The following is a 19,248-nucleotide window of genomic DNA, read 5'->3' on the forward strand; positions in this document are numbered from 1 at the left end:
TTTGTGACATTCTGGTCAATGCCTTCCACAAGCAAGAAGCGCAAATGGAAATGTAAAAGTGGTTTTTACACCTCTAAATTTGCATCTTGCATTATGGATGTGATTTTGGCCAAGTCAATAGGACTCAAAACTTTTGGAAATAGTCCAGGGATAAGTACCTGCATGGCTGCTCTATCTTGGACAATTCTCTGATTAATAGACACGGATGTTCTGCCACCTGGAAGGGTATTCTACATGGCTCCAGACTGCTTATGCAGGGGATGACTTGGAGAATTGGGATGGGGGATAAAGTGAAATTTTGGACAGACAAGTGGTTGTCTGATATACCATTGATGGAGTATGAGGGAATTGGTGATGTGCTAGATTTGGACTGCCCTGTCTCAAGCTTCTTTAAGCATGGATGGTGGGATATTGAGAGGTTGAAAGATGCTGTGCCTGTTGAGGTAGTAGAAAGAATTCTTAATTTTCCTGTTGGTTCTATTGGTACTTTACATGATTCGCAGATTTGGAAACACACAGCTAATGGGGTCTACACTGTTAAATCTGCATATCAACTGCTCTTTGGTGACTCTTCTTGGAAGGACTCTTTCTGGAAGGTTTTATGGCAGTTGAACCTTCCCCCCAAGTTGAAAGTCTTCCTCTGGCTTGTTTACCAAGATAAAATTCTGTCAAATGATCAGAGAGTAAGAAGGAATTTAGCTACTGACCCTTTCTTACTCTATATGTGATTGGCCCTATGAAACTGCTCTCCACATTCTTAGAGATTGTACTAAAGCCAAAGAGATTTGGCGATATTTCTTGCCTCCCCACCAACGAAATAACTTCTTTTATACTGACTTCCAACCTTGGTTAAAGACTAATATCCTTTCCAAGGCTAAATGGTCTAGGAATATTTCTTGGTGCTCTGTTTTTGTGTTTATCTGTTGGTATTTTGTGGAAATGGAGAAACCAATCTATCTTCAATGTTGATGAGGCTGCTCCTTCTAACACCTGGCAAATCCTCTTATATGCTATCTCTGGATGGAGTAAGGTTCCTTTTGGTGGTGATATAGCTGGGGAGAAAATTCAGATTTTTTTGGCTTGGGAATTTCCTGGTATTGGAGTGGTTAAACTCAATGTGGATGGTTCTTGCAAACTAAACTCTGGGAATATTGGTGCTGGTGGTATTCTTCGTGGCTGTGCTGGAGAATGGATTAAGGGGTTTGCGGTGAACTTGGGAAAGGGCCAAATAATTGAAGCTGAACTGTGGGGCTTGTTTTTTGGTCTTAAAATGGCTCTGGATAAAGGCATCAATAGGCTCATCATTGAAATGGACTCAGCTCTTGGTGTACAACTTATCCATCAAACTGATGTATCTCGGTTCCACCCACTTGCTGGCTTGTTGCAAGATTGCTGCACTCTTCTAAGGCAATTTGAGAATTATCAATTACATCATATCTATAGGGAAAGGAATTGCCTTGCTGACTGCCTTGCTAGGTGGAGCTACAACCTTGACTTAGGCATTTGTTATTTTGATAATGCTCCTGCGTGGGCTAATGATGTTTTGGTTGATGACCTCTTAGGGGTCTCTCGCCCTCGTCAGGGTTCTATTGCTAATTTGTAGCTGTTTTTTGGGGTTTTACCCCCCCATTTCATCAAAAAAAAAAAAAACTTTTGGAAATAGAAAAAAAAGAAAAGAAAAGAGAGGACTCGGAACAACTCGAAAGGACACGTGTAAATATTTTGCTAATCACTTCACCCAACCAAAGTGAAAATACTATTGACCAAAAAAGAAAAGAAGTGGAAACACTATTATGCCTGCGGGCCCTACCACCCACTTTTCAGTCTATTTATATCCAAACTTGAAGCTTTTCATGATCACTCAACATACTTTGTCTGTTCAGACCGAAAAAAAAACAAAAAACATACTTTGTCTGTGCGTCAAAAATGGGAAAGGCCCCAGAAGAAGAGCATCCTGTGAAGGCCTTTGGCTGGGCTGCCAGAGACACATCCGGGCATCTCTCTCCCTTTAACTTCTCCAGAAGGTAAATATTCATTTAATTTATTTTCAGATTTTTAATTTATATTGTTTTTCCCCAATTTGTTTTTCCACATTAAGTAGTTCCATAATTTCTGTCGATATATATATATATACACAGAGCAACAGGCGACGAGGATGTGAGGTTTAAGGTGTTGTATTGTGGGATATGCCACTCCGACCTTCACAGCGTCAAGAATGACTGGGGCTTCTCTGTGTACCCTATGGTTCCGGGGTACGTATAAACCATCAAACTACTTTTTATTATCCTCCTTTTGAATTTTCTTTTATTTTTCTTCTGTGTTCATCCCTAATATCTATTTTTCTTCTCCTCTATCTAAAATAATAATAATTTAATTTTCAGTAAGTTAATATGGGTAGGCCCAACTGTCATTACCTTGTTGAAGTATGAAGCATTACCTTGTTGGAGAAAGTGTATATTTTGTCTATTTCCTTTGAGCATGAAATTGCTAATTTGACAAGGCAAATAAAGTTTGACTACCCTTTCGCCTCATCCCAGGAGATGCTGAACAGGAATATATACATTTGAACCAGTACCAATATTTGGCTTAGTGGAAACGACAAGATTGAGAGTGAATTTTAACACCTTTTTCTTTGTAATAGGATCGTTTAGCTACACCCACTTTTTCTAAGTAGTTGGGCATTTGGATACTTTTGTATAATTTTAGTCAGAAAAGTAGAGGTGATCAGAATTAGCAATTCCTACTTTTGTAGAGATATATGTAGTACATGAAGAAAAAAAATCATATAGTCTCCGGGAATCTATGGACAAATATTATGACTTGACGACGTTAATCTCCCACCATAATTACTCTTTATTTTGCAGTGAAATCCATTTGTAGTTTCGTTTTTTCAATGCAGTGCGAGTATTACCATACCCTATTGGAATTTAAATTGCCTAATTTGCAGGCACGAGATTGTTGGGGAAGTGACAGAAGTGGGAAGCAAAGTGAAGAAAGTGAAAGTGGGAGATAAAGTTGGTGTGGGTTGTATGGTTGGTGCTTGCCATGCCTGCGACAACTGCAACAACGACCTTGAAAACTACTGCCCCAAATTAATACTTACCTACAGTTCAGTTTACACCGATGGAACACTCACATATGGAGGCTACTCAGATTCGATGGTCGCCAACGAGCGCTACATCGTGCGTTTCCCTGAGAACATGCCACTGGATGCTGGTGCTCCTCTACTCTGTGCTGGGATCACAGTTTATAGTCCCTTGAAATATTTTGGCTTGGCAGAGCCAGGTAAGCATGTTGGCATTGTAGGGCTTGGTGGGCTGGGGCATGTGGGAGTCAAATTTGCAAAGGCACTTGGGGCAAAAGTGACTGTGATTAGTACTTCCCCTAGCAAGAAAGATGAAGCTTTGAATCAACTTGGTGCTCATTCATTCTTGGTTAGCAGCGACCAGGACCAAATGCAGGTTAAATTTTCTAGCTAGTCTATGATATGTTTCCCATTGTTGTTCTTCCTGCTTTTAAGTTTGAGAGATCGGATTAATTTTCATTAATGTATTTAATTAGAGGATTTAGGAATATAGTATGTGCATAAATTTATATGCCTAATCCTATATATTGGGTTTTTCAATTGCAGGCTGCCATGGGCACATTGGATGGCATCATTGACACAGTGTCTGCTGTGCATCCCATTGTGCCATTGATTGGTCTTTTGAAGTCTCATGGGAAGCTTATTCTAGTAGGTGCACCAGAAAAGCCACTTGAGCTCCCTGTGTTTCCTTTAATCGTGGGTAAGCACATATGTATGTGTGTATCTTCTCAATTATTTTGATCTAGACACTCTAGAACCTAAAATCAAAATGTGAATATAGGAAGGAAGGTGTTGGCGGGTAGTGGAATTGGAGGCATGAAGGAGACACAAGAGATGATTGATTTCGCCGCAAAACACAACATAACGGCAGAGATTGAGGTAATTTCAATGGAGTATGTGAATACAGCGATGGAGCGTCTTGCTAAGAACGATGTTAGATACCGATTTGTAATCGATGTTGGGAACACCTTGGCTGCCACCAAGTCTTGAAGACTAGGCAGGAGAAGAATGAAAATTCATCATCCAAGTGCTTGGAGTTATGCATTGCAGGGTTTGTTTCGTCAGTGTTTAATTTGATATCTCAAATAAGAACTCAAATGCCAAAACATTAATTGATTGTAAAAACAGTCACGTTGGCTGGTGATAACATCATAGTTAAGTTCATAACCAAACGACCATCACTTATTCGTAATCTGAGTTTTGTAATTTTTTTTTTCGGGTTCGAACCCCATGACACGCTTTGACAGTATGTGTGAATAAACCTCTATCCCTTCCTAATTTTGGCAAAGAATAAATATATATATATATATATATATATAAAGGAGTGCTATTATGTCAAGCCCATTGTGCATGCCCCATTATTCATTTTGATCGTTTCATTTTTATCATGGCCCATATGGAAACTAAACATTTTAACATGATACCAATTTCGTCCTGCTGTTTGGCAAAAGTCTGTTGTTGGTCGTATAAGTAGATGATGTTAACGTTTTACAGGCGGCTTGTCCTTTCTCCAATCAATTTAAAGTTGTGTGATGGTTATTTTTCTGTTTGAAGTAAATTTTTTTCTTTCTATTTTTCTATTTTAGGTATAGCGTCACCAAAAGGTCCTTTTTAACTACACCACCAACCACTTAAAAAAATACCAAACAACTGTACGACATACGCACTCAAAACTACTTATTTTTTTGTTGGCCGGACACCGAAAACTATTATTTAAGCAAGTATTATTGCAACTTACATTGTTCAATATAATATCTTTTTCAATACATATTATTGAATTATTTCAGCCAGGTCGCGACACGTCTAATGTTTTATTATAATCGCTATAGTCTTCTTTTTTTAAATTAAAAAAAAATAATCTGAATGGACACTTTTGTCATTTTGGGTCTTGTAGAGAATAATGAAGTACCGAGGCTTCATTGAACCCCGGACCAACAGGACTTGGTACCACAAGGGCAGGTAGAATGTCGCTATTTTTATTTTATTTTTATATGAGTGGTATTGGGTGAGAGGGTTCGAACACTGGACATGAGCTATAAGGGTAAAATGTTGTTATCCAAAATAATATGGGCTTGTTTGGGAGTGTTTCTGAAAAGGCTTTATGACAACCAAAAGCGTTTTTGATAGTGTTTGACAAAATTTTTTAAAAGTGCTTATAAGTCATAGAAGCACCTTATGGAAAATCACTACCAAGTGCTTCTGAATTTCTTATATATGAAAGGCTTATTATCACAAAAGGTCCCTAAGGTTTACGAAACTATCAGATTTCATCCTTAATGTTTTTTTGTGTCATTAGTGGTCTTCAAGGTTAGTATGTATGATCACAAATGGTCCCTGCCGTTAGATTCCGTCAAAAACTCCGTTAGTTTGCTAATGTGGCATATATATATATATATATATATATATATATATATATATATATATATATATATATATATATATATATATATATATATATATATATATATATATCACAAAACATCCCTGAGGTTTACACACCTATTACAAATGGTCCCTGCAAATTTTTTTAATTTTTTAAATTTAAAATTCATAAAATTTTGGTTTTATTTTTTAAATTATTTTAAAATATATATTGTATTTTAAATACACATGACACTATATTATTTTAGATGTGGGCTCCACATAGATGCCACATCAACAAACTAATGGAGTTTTTAAAAAATAATTTAAATTCATAAAATTTAAAAATGAAAAAAACCAAGGGTTTAGGGATTATAAATGGTCCTTAAGGTTAAAATCCTTATATAAATGGTTTTTTCATTTTTAAATTTTATGAATTTTAAATTATTTTTAAAAAAACTTCATTAGTTTGTTGGTGTGCCATATATGTGGAGCCCACATCTTCAAAAATATAGTGTCATATGTATTTAAAATACAATATATATTTTTAAATAATATAAAAAAGAAAACCAAAATTTTATGAATTTTAAATTAAAAAATTAAAAAATTTCGCAAGGACCATTTGTGATAGATGTGTAAACCTTAGGGATGTTTTGTGATATGTATATATGTCACGTCAGCAAACTAACGGAGTTTTTGACGGAACCTAACGGCAGGGACCATTTGTGATTATACATACTAACCTTGAGGACCACGAGTGACACAAAAAAACATTAAGGATGCAATCTGATAGTTTCGTAAACCTTAGGGACCTTTTGTGATAATAAGCCTATATGAAAATTTCAACGTTTTTATAATAAAATCGTTTTTGTTATAAGCACTTATGAGCAAAAGTGTTTCCTACAAAAGAAAAACCAAACGAACCCAACTTGTAGTTTTAGTGAGTTTTTTGGAATTCTAAAGATATAATTTCAAAAGTAATTATCAAAAGAATAAATAGTCTTCTCTTTACTGTTTTTTTGTTGTTGGACTCTTTCCATTACTTATATAGATAATTGAAGTTACTAGGGTTTTGTTTTTTGTTTTGGCTTCCAAACATTCATCTCTTTAGAGATTTTTTATTTAAACCATCACTTCTCTTTGTTCACCCCAATACTTAAATCATTAAGTTGTAAGTTTTATTATTGTGTAAAAAGACAAAAAAGATCATCCAACTTAATAATTAACCGTAATACATCTATACAGACACCCCACACACCCCACCACTCTTCATATTAAGTTTTAGAAAAATACAAACTCCTCTACATCCTATGCCAGATTACTCTTATCTTTTAAAGACGTAGAACATTAACGAGCCTACCTCTTTAAATATGCGTGGGAGTTGATGGAAAGGCTTGTTGATTGTCAACTCAACAATACCCAAGTGTTGGAATTCCAGTTACAGTTCTTGAAGAGAGGTAAAGCTGTTCTCTTTCTCTAGAAAGTATTAAATTTTGGGTTTGGGGTTCTATTTGTTTATGTTTTTTATCTGCTGAGAACAAAGAAAATTGTGGGGTTTAAATAGAAAATCTCTTTTATTTCTTATTTTTTCAATTTGGGGTGTATATAAGGGTAGTTTGGGAAGTGAGATCCATTTGTAGTTTCGTTTTTTCAATGCAGTACGAGTATTACCATACCCCATTGGAATTTAAATTGGCTAATTTGCAGGCACGAGATTGTTGGGGAAGTGACAGAAGTGGGAAGCAAAGTGAAGAAAGTGAAAGTGGGAGATAAAGTTGGTGTGGGTTGTATGGTTGGTGCTTGCCATGCCTGCGACAACTGCAACAACGACCTTGAAAACTACTGCGCCAAAATGTTACTTACCTACAATTCCGTTTACACTGATGGAACACTCACATATGGAGGCTACTCAGATTCGATGGCCGCCAACGAGCGCTACATCGTGCGTTTCCCTGAGAACATGCCACTGGATGCTGGTGCTCCTCTACTCTGTGCTGGGATCACAGTTTATAGTCCCTTGAAATATTTTGGCTTGGCAGAGCCAGGCAAGCATGTTGGCATCGTAGGGCTTGGTGGGCTGGGGCATGTGGGAGTCAAATTTGCAAAGGCACTTGGGGAAAAAGTGACTGTGATTAGTACTTCCCCTAGCAAGAAAGATGAAGCTTTGAATCAACTTGGTGCTCATTCATTCTTGGTTAGCAGCGACCAGGACCAAATGCAGGTTAAATTTTCTAGCCATTTATGATATGTTTCCCTTTGTTGTTCTTCCTGCTTTTAACTTTGAGAGATCGGATTAATTTTCATTAATGTATTTAATCAGAGGATTTAGGAATATATTATATGCATAAATTTATATGCCTAATCCTATATATTGTGGTTTTCAATTGCAGGCTGCCATGGGCACATTGGATGGCATCATTGACACAGTGTCTGCTGTTCATCCCATTGTGCCATTGATTGGTCTTTTGAAGTCTCATGGGAAGCTTATTCTAGTAGGTGCACCAGAAAAGCCACTTGAGCTCCCTGTGTTTCCTTTAATCATGGGTAAGCATATATGTATCTTCTCAATTATTTTGATCTAGACACTCTATAACCTAAAATCAAAATGTGAACATAGGAAGGAAGGTGTTGGCGGGTAGTGGAATTGGAGGCATGAAGGAGACACAGGAGATGATTGATTTCGCCGCAAAACACAACATAACGGCAGAGATTGAAGTAATTTCAATGGAGTATGTGAATACAGCAATGGAGCGTCTTGCTAAGAACGATGTTAAATACCGATTTGTAATCGATGTTGGGAACACCTTGGCTGCTACCAAGTCTTGAAGACTAGGCAGGAGAAGAATGAAGATTCATCATCCAATCCAAGTGCTTGGAGTTATGCATTGCACAGTTTGTTTCGTCTGTGTTTAATTTGATATCTCAAATAAGAACTTAAGTGCCAAAACACTAATTGATTGTAAAAATAGTCACGTTGGCTGGGTATAACATCATAATTAAGTTCATAACCAAACGACCTTCACTTATTCGTAATCTGAGTTTTGTTTTCTTTTTCGGGTTTGAACCCCATGACACACCGAGTCCGGTTTACCTGTTACCAAAGTTCATATGCCCCCTGTTTCCCTGCTAGTTTCGTGACATGTGGCAAGCCACTTAACACCACTTAACTCTGTTAGCTCTTTTTGCTTCTTATTATTATTATTTTTTTTGCTTTTTCTCCCTGTTCTGCCCCTTTCTCTCTTCTCTGGTTCCCTCCCCCTCTCTCCTTCGTCTCCCCTCCTCTCCTTCCTTTTTTGTTCTCTTTTCCAGATCTCCACCTCCACGTTTTTTCTTTCTCTTTTTTTTTTTCTTTTGCTTTGTTTTTCTTTTTCTCCGGACCTTAGACATCACCACAAACTCCTCAGAATCCGTACCGTTCGCCATGCACCGCCTCAGATCAATTCAAAACCCTAGAAATTTACCCCCAATCACTGGCTCAGATTTGTATTCGAAGAACTGCAAATCCAAACCCAGACAAAACCTTTGTTTATATACGTGTGGGGTTAAACTGAAAAGGCTCGAACTTTTTTATATAAAAAAACATATAAAATTTGAATATGTGGAAAAGAGAACAAAAAAGGAAGGAGAGGAGGGGAGACGAAGGAGAGAGGGGGAGAGGGAAACCAGAGAAAAGAGAAAGGGGTAAAACAGGGAAAAAAAGCAACCAAAAAAAAAAAACTGTAAAAAGAAGTAAAAAGAGTTAACAGAGTTAAGTGGTGTTAAGTGGCTTGCCACATGTCACGAAACTAGCAAGAAAATAAGGGGGCACAGGAACTTTGGTAACAAGTAAACCGGACTCTGACACACCTTGGCAGTGTGTGTGAGTGTCCTTCTACCCCTTCCTAATTTTGGCAAAGAAAAAAAAAAAATAGGAGTACTATTATGTCAAGCCCATTGTGCATGCCCCATTTTTTAGGCCCAGCTTCTCACAAATTGTTGATAATTTCAATTATATAATGGGCCCATATGGAAACTAAACATTTTAACATGATACCAATTTCGTCATGTTTGGCAAAAATCTGTTGTTGGTCATATAAAGTAGATGATGTTAGAGCGTCTACAATCATGCTCTCTATTTTTTAGTTAAAATAAAACTAAAAACATACAAAAGCTATTTTAGGAGCTCTTTATAAAATTTGAACTCCAATCATACTCCCTAGTTTAGGGAGTTATAAATACTATAATTATTATTTGATTCAATATAATTGGTCCATCTCTATATATATATATATTATAGTTAGTATTAATTAAAAGTTTAAAATATGCATAGAACAAAGCAACATTAAATTATAGGGAGTCACTATGAGTTATTTCTCTCTCCTCAGATTTAGGAGCTCCTAGAGGTCTCCTTATTTTAGGAGGTGGATAGGGAACATGGTTGGAGTTGTATTTTTTCAATTCTTCCCTAAAATTTGTTTCAATAGGTGATTTAGGGAGTACATTATGGATGCTCTTAACGTTTTACAAGCGGCTTGTCCTTTCTCCAATCAATTTAAAGTTGTGTGATGGTTATTCTTCGGTTTGAAGTAAATTTTTTTTTTCTTTTTTGGGTAAATGAAGTAATTGGGCTTAGTCAGCCAAAGATGAAGAAATATATAGCGTAAAACATCCTCCACCAAGAGGTCCTTTTTAAGTACACCAACCACTTCAAAAAATACCACAAAACTGTACGACTTACGCACTCAAAAACTACTTTTTTTTTGTTGGTCAGACACCCAAAACTATTATTTAAGAAAATATTATCGCAACTTCTATTGTTCAATACAATATCTTTTATATACAGTTGTATATTTAGGAACGTTGAACGATATATTATTGAATTATTTATGCCCGGTCGTGACTCGTCTGATGTTTTATTATAATCGCTATAGTCTTGTTTTTAAAAAAATAAAAAAATGGGAATGGATGGTATGGTCAAAAGAAATATGAATAGACACTTTGTCATTTTGGGTCTTGTAGTGAATAATGAAGTGCCGACCTTCATTGAACCCCGGACCAACAGGACTTGGTACCACAAGGGCAGGTAGAATGTCGCTATTTTTATTTTATTTTATTTTTGTATGAGTGGTATTGGGGGAGAGGGTTCGACCATTGGACATGAGCTATAAGGGTAATATGTTGTTATGCAAAGTAACATAGGCTTATTTGGGAGTGCTCTTGGAAAGCCTTTATGACAACCAAAAGGGTTTTTGACAACGTTTGACAAAAAAATTTAGAAGTGCTTATAGATTATAGAAGCACTTTGTGGAGAAACACATGACATGTGCTGGAAGGACTACCAAGTGCTTTTGGATTTCTTATATATGAAAATTTCAACATTTTTATAATAAAAATATTTTTGCAAGAAGCACTTATGAGTAAAAGTGGTTTCTAGAGAAGGAAAACCAAACGAACCCAACTTTTAGTTTTAGTGTATTTTTGGAATTCTAAAGATATAGTTTCAAAAGTAATTATCTAAAGAATGAGGAAATTTTGTAGAAATGTCACTTGAACTTATAACTCAATTCCAATTTGTCACTTTAAAGAAAAATTTAAGAGAAATGTCATCTTAATTTTTCAAAATCCATGATTTATCATCTGACTTCATCCAATTTTCCATTCTTAATTTCTTTTTTATATCTTTTAAACAATTAAAATTGAAAAAAAAAAAATCTCACGTTCCCACATCCCATGTGCGCCACTAGCGGCTCCAACCAACCCCATCCACCTTGAAATCCATTCCCCCTTCCCTCTTCACAACCTCTTACTCCTCTATCTACTATGAAACACATACCCCCCTCCACACACAAATACCCTCGGCCCACCCAAATAGAATCCATCTTTTTCTTCTTCTTTTTCTTTTTATTTTTGTTATTTTTCTATTTCCATGCTCAGAGAGAGAGAGAGAGAGAGAGGGGGGGGGGGGGGGTCCAGTGCAATGAGTTGGAGGCGGTGGTGTTGGGGTGGGGGAGAAAGGGAGAGAGGTGTATTTTTTATTTTTATTTTTGAAAATGAAAAGACTAAAATACCCTTATAAATGGATGGTATTAAAGTTGGATGATAAATCATGGATTTTGAAAAATTAAGATGACATTTCCTCTAAATTTCTTTTTAAGGTGACAAATTGAAACTGAGGCATAAGTTCATGTGACATTTCTACAAAAATCCCAAATAATAAATAGTCTTCTCTTTCCTTTACTGTTTTTTTGTTGTTGTTGGACTCTTTCCTTTACTTATATAGATAATTGAAGTTATTAGGGTTTTTTTTTGGCTTCCAACCATTCTTTTCTTTAAACTAAACTATGCATGATGTTGGTATAACATGCAGCTACCGTATATTATGTATTGGAAATTTCCTGCTCTTACGTTGTACTTGTTAAACAGGTCACCCAGACAAGTGGACAGCCCCTCTTTCTCACTATTTATACGTACCAAAGCTTTTAGTGATAATTCGTAAGCAAATCAAGTCTCCACCTTAATAGTCAAGTAACTCTCCTTATTTTTTTCTCTGTAGATGTGCAACAAAAATGGCAAAGGCACCAGAACAAGAACATCCTGTTAAAGCATTTGGCTGGGCTGCCAGAGACAGCACATCGGGGCATCTCTCTCCCTTTAACTTCTCCAGAAGGTGATAACTTGTTTTCAAATTGCGAAACAAAAGGGGGCTTTATTTTTCAGATTCTTTTTTTTAGTACAAGCGATAATCTAAAGTATAGAGAAGAGGGTTTCATACACACACTACCACAGTGCCATGGGAGTTCGAACTTGGGACTACTAGTCTGTAAATAAAGGCCCTTTTCAATCATCATTCACAATATTGAAATGATACATATATATATGCAGGGCAACAGGTGATGAGGACGTGCGGTTTAAGGTGTTGTTCTGTGGCATATGCCACTCTGACCTTCACAGCATCAAGAATGATTGGGGCTTCTCTATATACCCTCTAGTTCCTGGGTAAGTATAACATAAACTTTGATTATCTTCTCTTCACTTTTATTTTTTATTTTTTGGTTTACACAGTTTTTTTATTTTTTAAATTTTTAGGTGAGGCTCTCCGTCATTGTTTACACTTGAACCTAGAACTTAAAACATCCTTCGAATTCCACTTGAGTTCAAACTCATTGGCACGAATGTTCTTCATAACTTGATATTTATTTTACGGTGTTTCCCCCTTCTCATTTTCCTTCAAAGTGGGTTGCGTCTTACAAAGATATGGAATTTCAGAATAACAAAAAGAAGAAAGGGGTCTCCTACGTACGAAGGATAAAAATTGAGTATGAGGAGATTTTTGGGTATGCCGGAAGGGAAGGGACGGGGATGGTATTCTAATATCCAACCCAAACTCACTCAGTTTAGGATTTATACATATATGTATATATTATTACTTATATTTCATATGAATATATTATTAAGTGGTTTCTAGTTGTGTCCCAGGACTTCCACCAAATTTTATATTCCACATATGAAATATATTGAATTAAATAATACATAAAAAAATGTAAGTCTAAAACAAAATTTTTTGTATTGCATCTTGCTCTAGTATAACATAGTTTATAATTTTTGTGTTTTTTTCGCCTTCAAAAATTATTTTCTTCTTGGTATTTTTATTACGAGGTGGGGCGAGGAATCCATTCCCCAACGAAAGTGGGAATGATGAATTCTTGATTTTAATATTGCGGATATGAAGGAGGAAATGGAAAAAAAAAAATTAAGGGGGATGGAGATGGGAACGTCATATGACATATTTGCACTATCTATTTTAGAGAATGGGTCATATTAGGAAGACCATCTTTAAAGTCCAACTTGTATACCATCTTTCTAATAGAGGTGGAGCCCATGGTACACAAGTTGGTCTCCCTAACATTTTCCTTAGACCCCGTTTGGTTCACGGAACGAATTTGAGGGGAAATCATTTCCCATGTCATTTCTCAAGAGATGGGAAATGGAAGATTCATTTCCCACATTTGGTAATGCTAGGAGAGTAACCGGGAAATATAACTTTATCTCCTTTCCCATGTTTGTTTTGAGTAGGAATGGAAAACAAAGTTTGTATAAATTTTCAATTATATCCATATTAAATCAAATAAAAAAAGAATGCATTTAATGATATATTGTAATTCTAAATTGTTAATAGGGACAAAATGGTCATGAAAAATGTTTATTTAATATTGGCTCATTTTCCCAAACTTTCCTATGAGAAGGGAAAACAAAACCCAAGTTGGGAGGATGGCTTCACTCTCCCCCTTACTTTCCCATTGGCCAGACAACGATTTCCCATGCCTGGACTTACCAAACATGGGAAAACAATTGATTTCCCATCCCCAAGTCTCCTTTTCCATGAACCAAACGAGGCCTTAGAGAACAGATTTGTTTTGGGCTATTTTACTAAGAACTCCGAAAACATATACATTTTTTTATAAGATTAGCATCTACGACAGCATGGATTAAAAGCATGTAAACTCTTGTGATCTCCAGGATAAGTGAAAAACGCAAAACAACACAAAAAGAAAAGAAATTTAATACGGATAACTGCATGCAGGCACGAGATTGTGGGTGAAGTGACAGAAGTGGGAAGCAAGGTGAAGAAAGTAAAAGTGGGAGAAAAAGTGGGCGTAGGTGCGATGGTTGGTGCTTGCGATTCATGTGAGAATTGCAACAACCACCTTGAAAATTACTGCCCCAAAATGATATTTACCTACGGCGCCATTTACCACGACGGAACAGTAACTTATGGAGGCTACTCAGACACCATGGTTGCCAGTGAGCGTTACATTGTACGTTTCCCTGAGAACATGCCACTGGATGCTGGGGCACCTCTGCTTTGTGCTGGGATCACAGTCTATAGCCCCTTGAAATATTTTGGGTTAGGAGAACCTGGGAAGCATGTTGGCATTGTAGGCCTTGGCGGGCTTGGTCATGTTGGAGTGAAATTTGCCAAGGCACTTGGGGCAAAGGTGACTGTTATTAGTACCTCCCCTAGCAAGAAAGATGAAGCTTTGAACCATTTGGGTGCTGATGCGTTTTTAGTTAGCCGTGACCAGGATCAAATTCAGGTTAACAATCATTTTTCTAGCCTATTTGTAATATATATGTTTTGGTATTGTTTAGGATCTTTAATTAATTGTAATTGTTCGGTACATATATATTTTGGGTTTCAATTGCAGGCTGCCATGGGCACATTTGATGGCATCATTGACACAGTTTCTGCTGTGCATCCCATTGTTCCCCTGATTGGCCTTTTGAAGTCACATGGGAAGCTTATTCTGGTGGGTGCACCGGAAAAGCCACCAGAGTTGCCTGTGTTTCCATTAATCTCGGGTAAGCATAAAACCCCAGGATATGTAATTTGACGTGTAGGATAATGTTTTCTTGTTGAATTGTAAATTTGGGCGACATGTTTCAACAAAAATCAACATGATCAATATAAGCACATGATATTCCACATAATCTGTAAAGACAATTTTTCTTATTAATTTCTTATTAAAACTATTACCAACATGTGAGTGCAGGAAGGAAGATAGTGGCGGGTAGTGGATTTGGAGGGACAAAGGAAACTCAGGAGATGATTGATTTCGCAGCAAAACACAACATAACAGCAGAAATTGAGCTTATCTCAATGGATTATATGAATACAGCGTTGGATCGTCTCGCGAAAAATGACGTTAGATACCGATTTGTGATTGACATTGGAAACACTTTGGCTACTACCAAGCCTTGAAGACTTCGTAAGGAGACAATTAAACGGAATGGTATATTACTGAATTAATGCGAATAATTAGCTGGGCTAAATCCTTTATGGAATATTGCCTTCTTTATTTTGTCAGTATTTGATCTGAAACATTGTCAACTATCGATTTCCTTGTATAAAATATATCTCGAATAAAATATTAAACGCTAAATCATTGTAGAATATAGGCTTATTTACTGTAGCACCCCCTGAAACTTCGGTCAAATCTCACTTAACCCCCCCAAAGTTAAAATGGCCCACTTAACCCCCTTCCATGGTTTTGTGTTTCACTTAACCCCTCATCGTCATGTCAGTCAAAAACTCTGTTAAAAATGCCGACGTGGCACGAATGGGACCCACAAATTTGTTGAATTGAATGCCACGTAGGTGCCATGTATAAAAAAAAAATTATAAAATTAAGATTATAAAAAAAAAAACCTTAACTCAACTATTAATAATAAACGAAAAATAACAAAAAAAATACAAAATAACAAAAGAAAAAATTAATAGGAAATTAAAAAAAACCAGTAACACCGTCTTCTCCATATCCTTCCACCATGGCCAACAGATCTCCTCCCTCTCCCTTCACCCTCTCCCTTCGTACCTAGCCAACCTTATATATATATATATTTATTTATTTATTCATCTCCCCAATCCAAGACAACCTCTCTCTCTCTCTCTCTCTCTCTCTCTCTCCAAATTAGTGCCATCCTAGATCTATCACAGACTCAACTCAACTGCAATACCATATCCAACCCTTAAGGACCAAGGCCACGCCACCATCTTCATCATTAAGCTTTTTGGCCCCCGCAACCCACCATCTTCACCTTTCCTTTTTTTTTTTTAGCAGTGGGTATGGCTTGTTATGGATGATAGTGATGGGATGGTTGGTTGTTGAAGAGGGAAGGATGATGGGGCATGGCTTGTGGTTGGTTTGGGTGGTTATGGATGATGGTAGGTTGGTTGTTGGTTGCAGAGGGAGGAGGAAGGATGATTGGGGCATGTTTGGGGATGGGGGTAAATCAATGCGCAACCTGGGCAAGGAGGAGGGGATTGGAATTTTTTTTTTTTTTTTTGGGTTTGTTTAAAATATATATATTTTTTTTGGTAAAGATATAAAATATTATTATTAATAGACAATCTTTAACAAAAATATTATTTAACAGAAAATCTTTCTTTTTATTTTATTTTACACATGGCACCTACGTGGCATTCAATTCAACAAATTTGTGGGTCCCATTTGTGCCACATCAGCATTTTTAACAGAGTTTTTGACTGACTTGACGGTGGGGGGTTGAGTGGAACACAAAACCACGATCAAGGGGGTTAAGTGGGCCATTTTAACTTTGGGGGGGTTAAGTGAGATTTGACCGAAGTTTCAGGGGGTGCTACAGTAAATAAGCCTAGAATATATATATCTTTCATTTTTCCCAAGCGTACATCTGCCGAAATTCAGCAGCACCAATATAGTCAATCAAGATAAGCTAACCCGGTTCTGATCATCTCTGGACGGAGAACGAGCACCAAATCCTGGATATGTAGGCATCCACTATTTGAGGTGCTTTCGGCTGTGATATGGGTGTGATGGAGTCTTTAGTTCAAGTCTATTCCACCAGCAGTCAGAGGATGAAGGCTGCTCTCCAACCCCTTTCAGATACTATTATATCTCGTATGCATTTTGTTAGTCAAGACATAAACAAGACATAGACAACTTCCCTAAAACAAGGAAAAGCTTGTCTATCACACTTACACATTTCCATGTTTATAGAAACAATTTTCCATGTTTACATTTCCATGTTTTAGGGAAACACAAATCCTGGAAATAATCCATACTTTGTGATCTTGTTTGTAACTAATAGTTAGCTAGCTACATTTGTATATATCTCCTCAAGATAGTAATACAAGCAGCTGAATTGCATTCTCTGCAAAACCTCTAATATTTCACATTCTCTACTCTCTCAATTACACTATCTTTGGCATGGTATCAGAGCAATCGATTTTGGTTGCCTCTTCATAACCTTGTTCTTGCCTAAACTCTACCTATCCTTGCCCATAATTTGCTGTTATATTATTCTTATCTCATACTTTGCCTTGCCTCAAAATTGATCTTGATCACAAGTCTTATTTGTGCTCTTGATTGCTGAAGTTCTAAGCTATTTCTTTCTCTACATCTCTTAATCTATTTACCTCATGGGTGACACCAACAACTCAATCAACTCCACGGCCGACACCTCTAAGATCGACTCCACCAAGATCGACTCCACAACTCCACCACTCCGGTCCTATCATGACTACTCTCAAATTACTCATGAGAAGTTGGCTAGGGATGCTCTCAAGTCTCGCAACAAAACACCCAAGGCAGTGTGTGTTATAACTACCGATGCTTCTCCATCTTCCACCCTACTCTCCGATGCCGAATCAGGTACACGACCCACTACATGGATAATTGACACAGGTGCCACTGATCATATGACTTTTGACTCTACTATGTTTTCCACATTATCTTTTAAGTCTCGTCATCCTTACATCACTAGTGTCAATGGAGTTCCTTCTAATGTTGCTGGAGAAGGAACTATATCACTTTCCCCTTCCTTATCTTTATCTCATACACTACTTATTCCCTCCATAAATTGCAATTTGCTGTCTGTTGGAAAATTGCTTGACTCACATAATTGTTATGCCACATTCTATCCTTCCCATTGTATTTTTCAGGACCTCACAACTCACGTGACGATTGGGCATGGTAAACGAAGAGGGGGGTTGTAATCCTTGACGGTCTCTTCACCACCAAGGGCAGCTCATACTCATGGTTCCAGCTCACAAGCTCGCAATCAACATCAGATTTGGCTCTGGCATCATCGCCTAGGACATCCATCCTTTGGCTATCTTCAACGTTTGTTTCCGTATTTGTTCCATGGCTTCGATAATCATCAGTTTCAGTCAGAGGATGAAGGCTGCTCTCCAACCCCTTTCAGATACTATTATATCTCGTATGCATTTTGTTAGTCAAGACATAAACAAGACATAGACAACTTCCCTAAAACAAGGAAAAGCTTGTCTATCACACTTCCACATTTCCATGTTTATAGAAACACTTTTCCATGTTTTAGGGAAACACAAATCCTGGAAATAATCCATGCTTTGTGATCTTGTTTGTAACTAATAGTTAGCTAGCTACATTTGTATATATCTCCTCAAGATAGTAATGCAAGCAGCTGAATTGCATTCTCTGCAAAACCTCTAATATTTCACATTCTCTACTCTCTCAATTACACTATCTTTGGCACATTTGCATGTCAAAAGCTTGTCATAAAATGGAGAGTGAAAGAGAAGAGGGCATGCTGGAGCTAGGATTTTAAAGAAACTAATTAGAGATGATAGGATGGGAGAAAAATAAAGGGCCAGGAAAATAATGAAATATAAATCTGGTATGAATAGAATAGTCTTTGTTAGTTTCAGGAACACTTATCTCTCCCAGTTTTGGGAGTCGGTGGCAATTTCCCACCCATAATGGGTGTTTCTCTAAGCTCTGTCTCTCAGTAGTCCAGGGCTTTATGCCCTTTCTTTTATGTTGTTTTTGTTTTCTTTTTTCTCTCCAACCCCTTTAGCCTTGGATTTCTCATAAATTTCCAACCCTTATATTGGTTTTTCATCCCCTTTCACCCCCATGACAGGGGCGGCCCTGACATGGTGCAAGTGGCGCCACTGCACAGGGCCCCGAAATTTTTTTTACTAAATTATATATATTAATACTATAAAAACTGTATATATACTCCAATGTGCAGCACAGTGAAACAAAAGTGTATTTGGTGGAGCTTGTTTTCTAGCGCATATCCCTTGGTACAAGGGCCAAGTTTGAGTCTCAGTGATGTCATTCTATTCGTATTTTTATTCTTTTTTCAGGTACTCTTCCACTCAAAACAAAAACAAACAAAAAATTCATGCTTTCTTCTTTCTCTTGAACTCTTATTTTTTTTACCGAACATTATAATATTTAACTTTATCAAATGAAAATATTAAAAAATTATGAATTTGATTGGTGATTGTTATTACA

The 19,248-nt window shown here is 36.9% G+C and overlaps 3 protein-coding genes across 3 annotated transcripts; all 3 read left to right on the forward strand.

Annotated features, from left to right (window-relative positions):
- Window positions 1-1,865: 1,865 nt before the first annotated feature.
- On the forward strand, window positions 1,866-4,314 carry LOC110773136 (8-hydroxygeraniol dehydrogenase). Its single transcript, XM_088254807.1, has 5 exons — window positions 1,866-2,024; window positions 2,139-2,252; window positions 2,948-3,461; window positions 3,632-3,785; window positions 3,867-4,314. The coding sequence occupies exons 1-5, from the start codon at window positions 1,927-1,929 to the stop codon at window positions 4,073-4,075; spliced, it is 1,089 nt and encodes a 362-aa protein (XP_088110933.1). The 5' UTR covers window positions 1,866-1,926; the 3' UTR covers window positions 4,076-4,314.
- A 2,775-nt stretch (window positions 4,315-7,089) lies between these two features.
- LOC110747657 (putative mannitol dehydrogenase) lies at window positions 7,090-8,472 on the forward strand. The gene is made up of 3 exons (XM_088255652.1): window positions 7,090-7,667; window positions 7,837-7,990; window positions 8,064-8,472. The coding sequence occupies exons 1-3, from the start codon at window positions 7,236-7,238 to the stop codon at window positions 8,270-8,272; spliced, it is 795 nt and encodes a 264-aa protein (XP_088111778.1). The 5' UTR covers window positions 7,090-7,235; the 3' UTR covers window positions 8,273-8,472.
- A 3,413-nt stretch (window positions 8,473-11,885) lies between these two features.
- LOC110773135 (putative mannitol dehydrogenase) lies at window positions 11,886-15,356 on the forward strand. The gene is made up of 5 exons (XM_088255433.1): window positions 11,886-12,092; window positions 12,308-12,421; window positions 14,007-14,520; window positions 14,632-14,785; window positions 14,977-15,356. Exons 1-5 carry the CDS (start codon window positions 11,992-11,994, stop codon window positions 15,183-15,185), a joined length of 1,092 nt encoding a protein of 363 aa, XP_088111559.1. The 5' UTR covers window positions 11,886-11,991; the 3' UTR covers window positions 15,186-15,356.
- The last annotated feature ends 3,892 nt before the right edge of the window (window positions 15,357-19,248 follow it).

Source organism: Prunus avium, chromosome 6, assembly GCF_965620075.1.
Source record: "Prunus avium chromosome 6, drPruAviu1.hap1.1, whole genome shotgun sequence".
NCBI lineage: Eukaryota > Viridiplantae > Streptophyta > Magnoliopsida > Rosales > Rosaceae > Prunus > Prunus avium.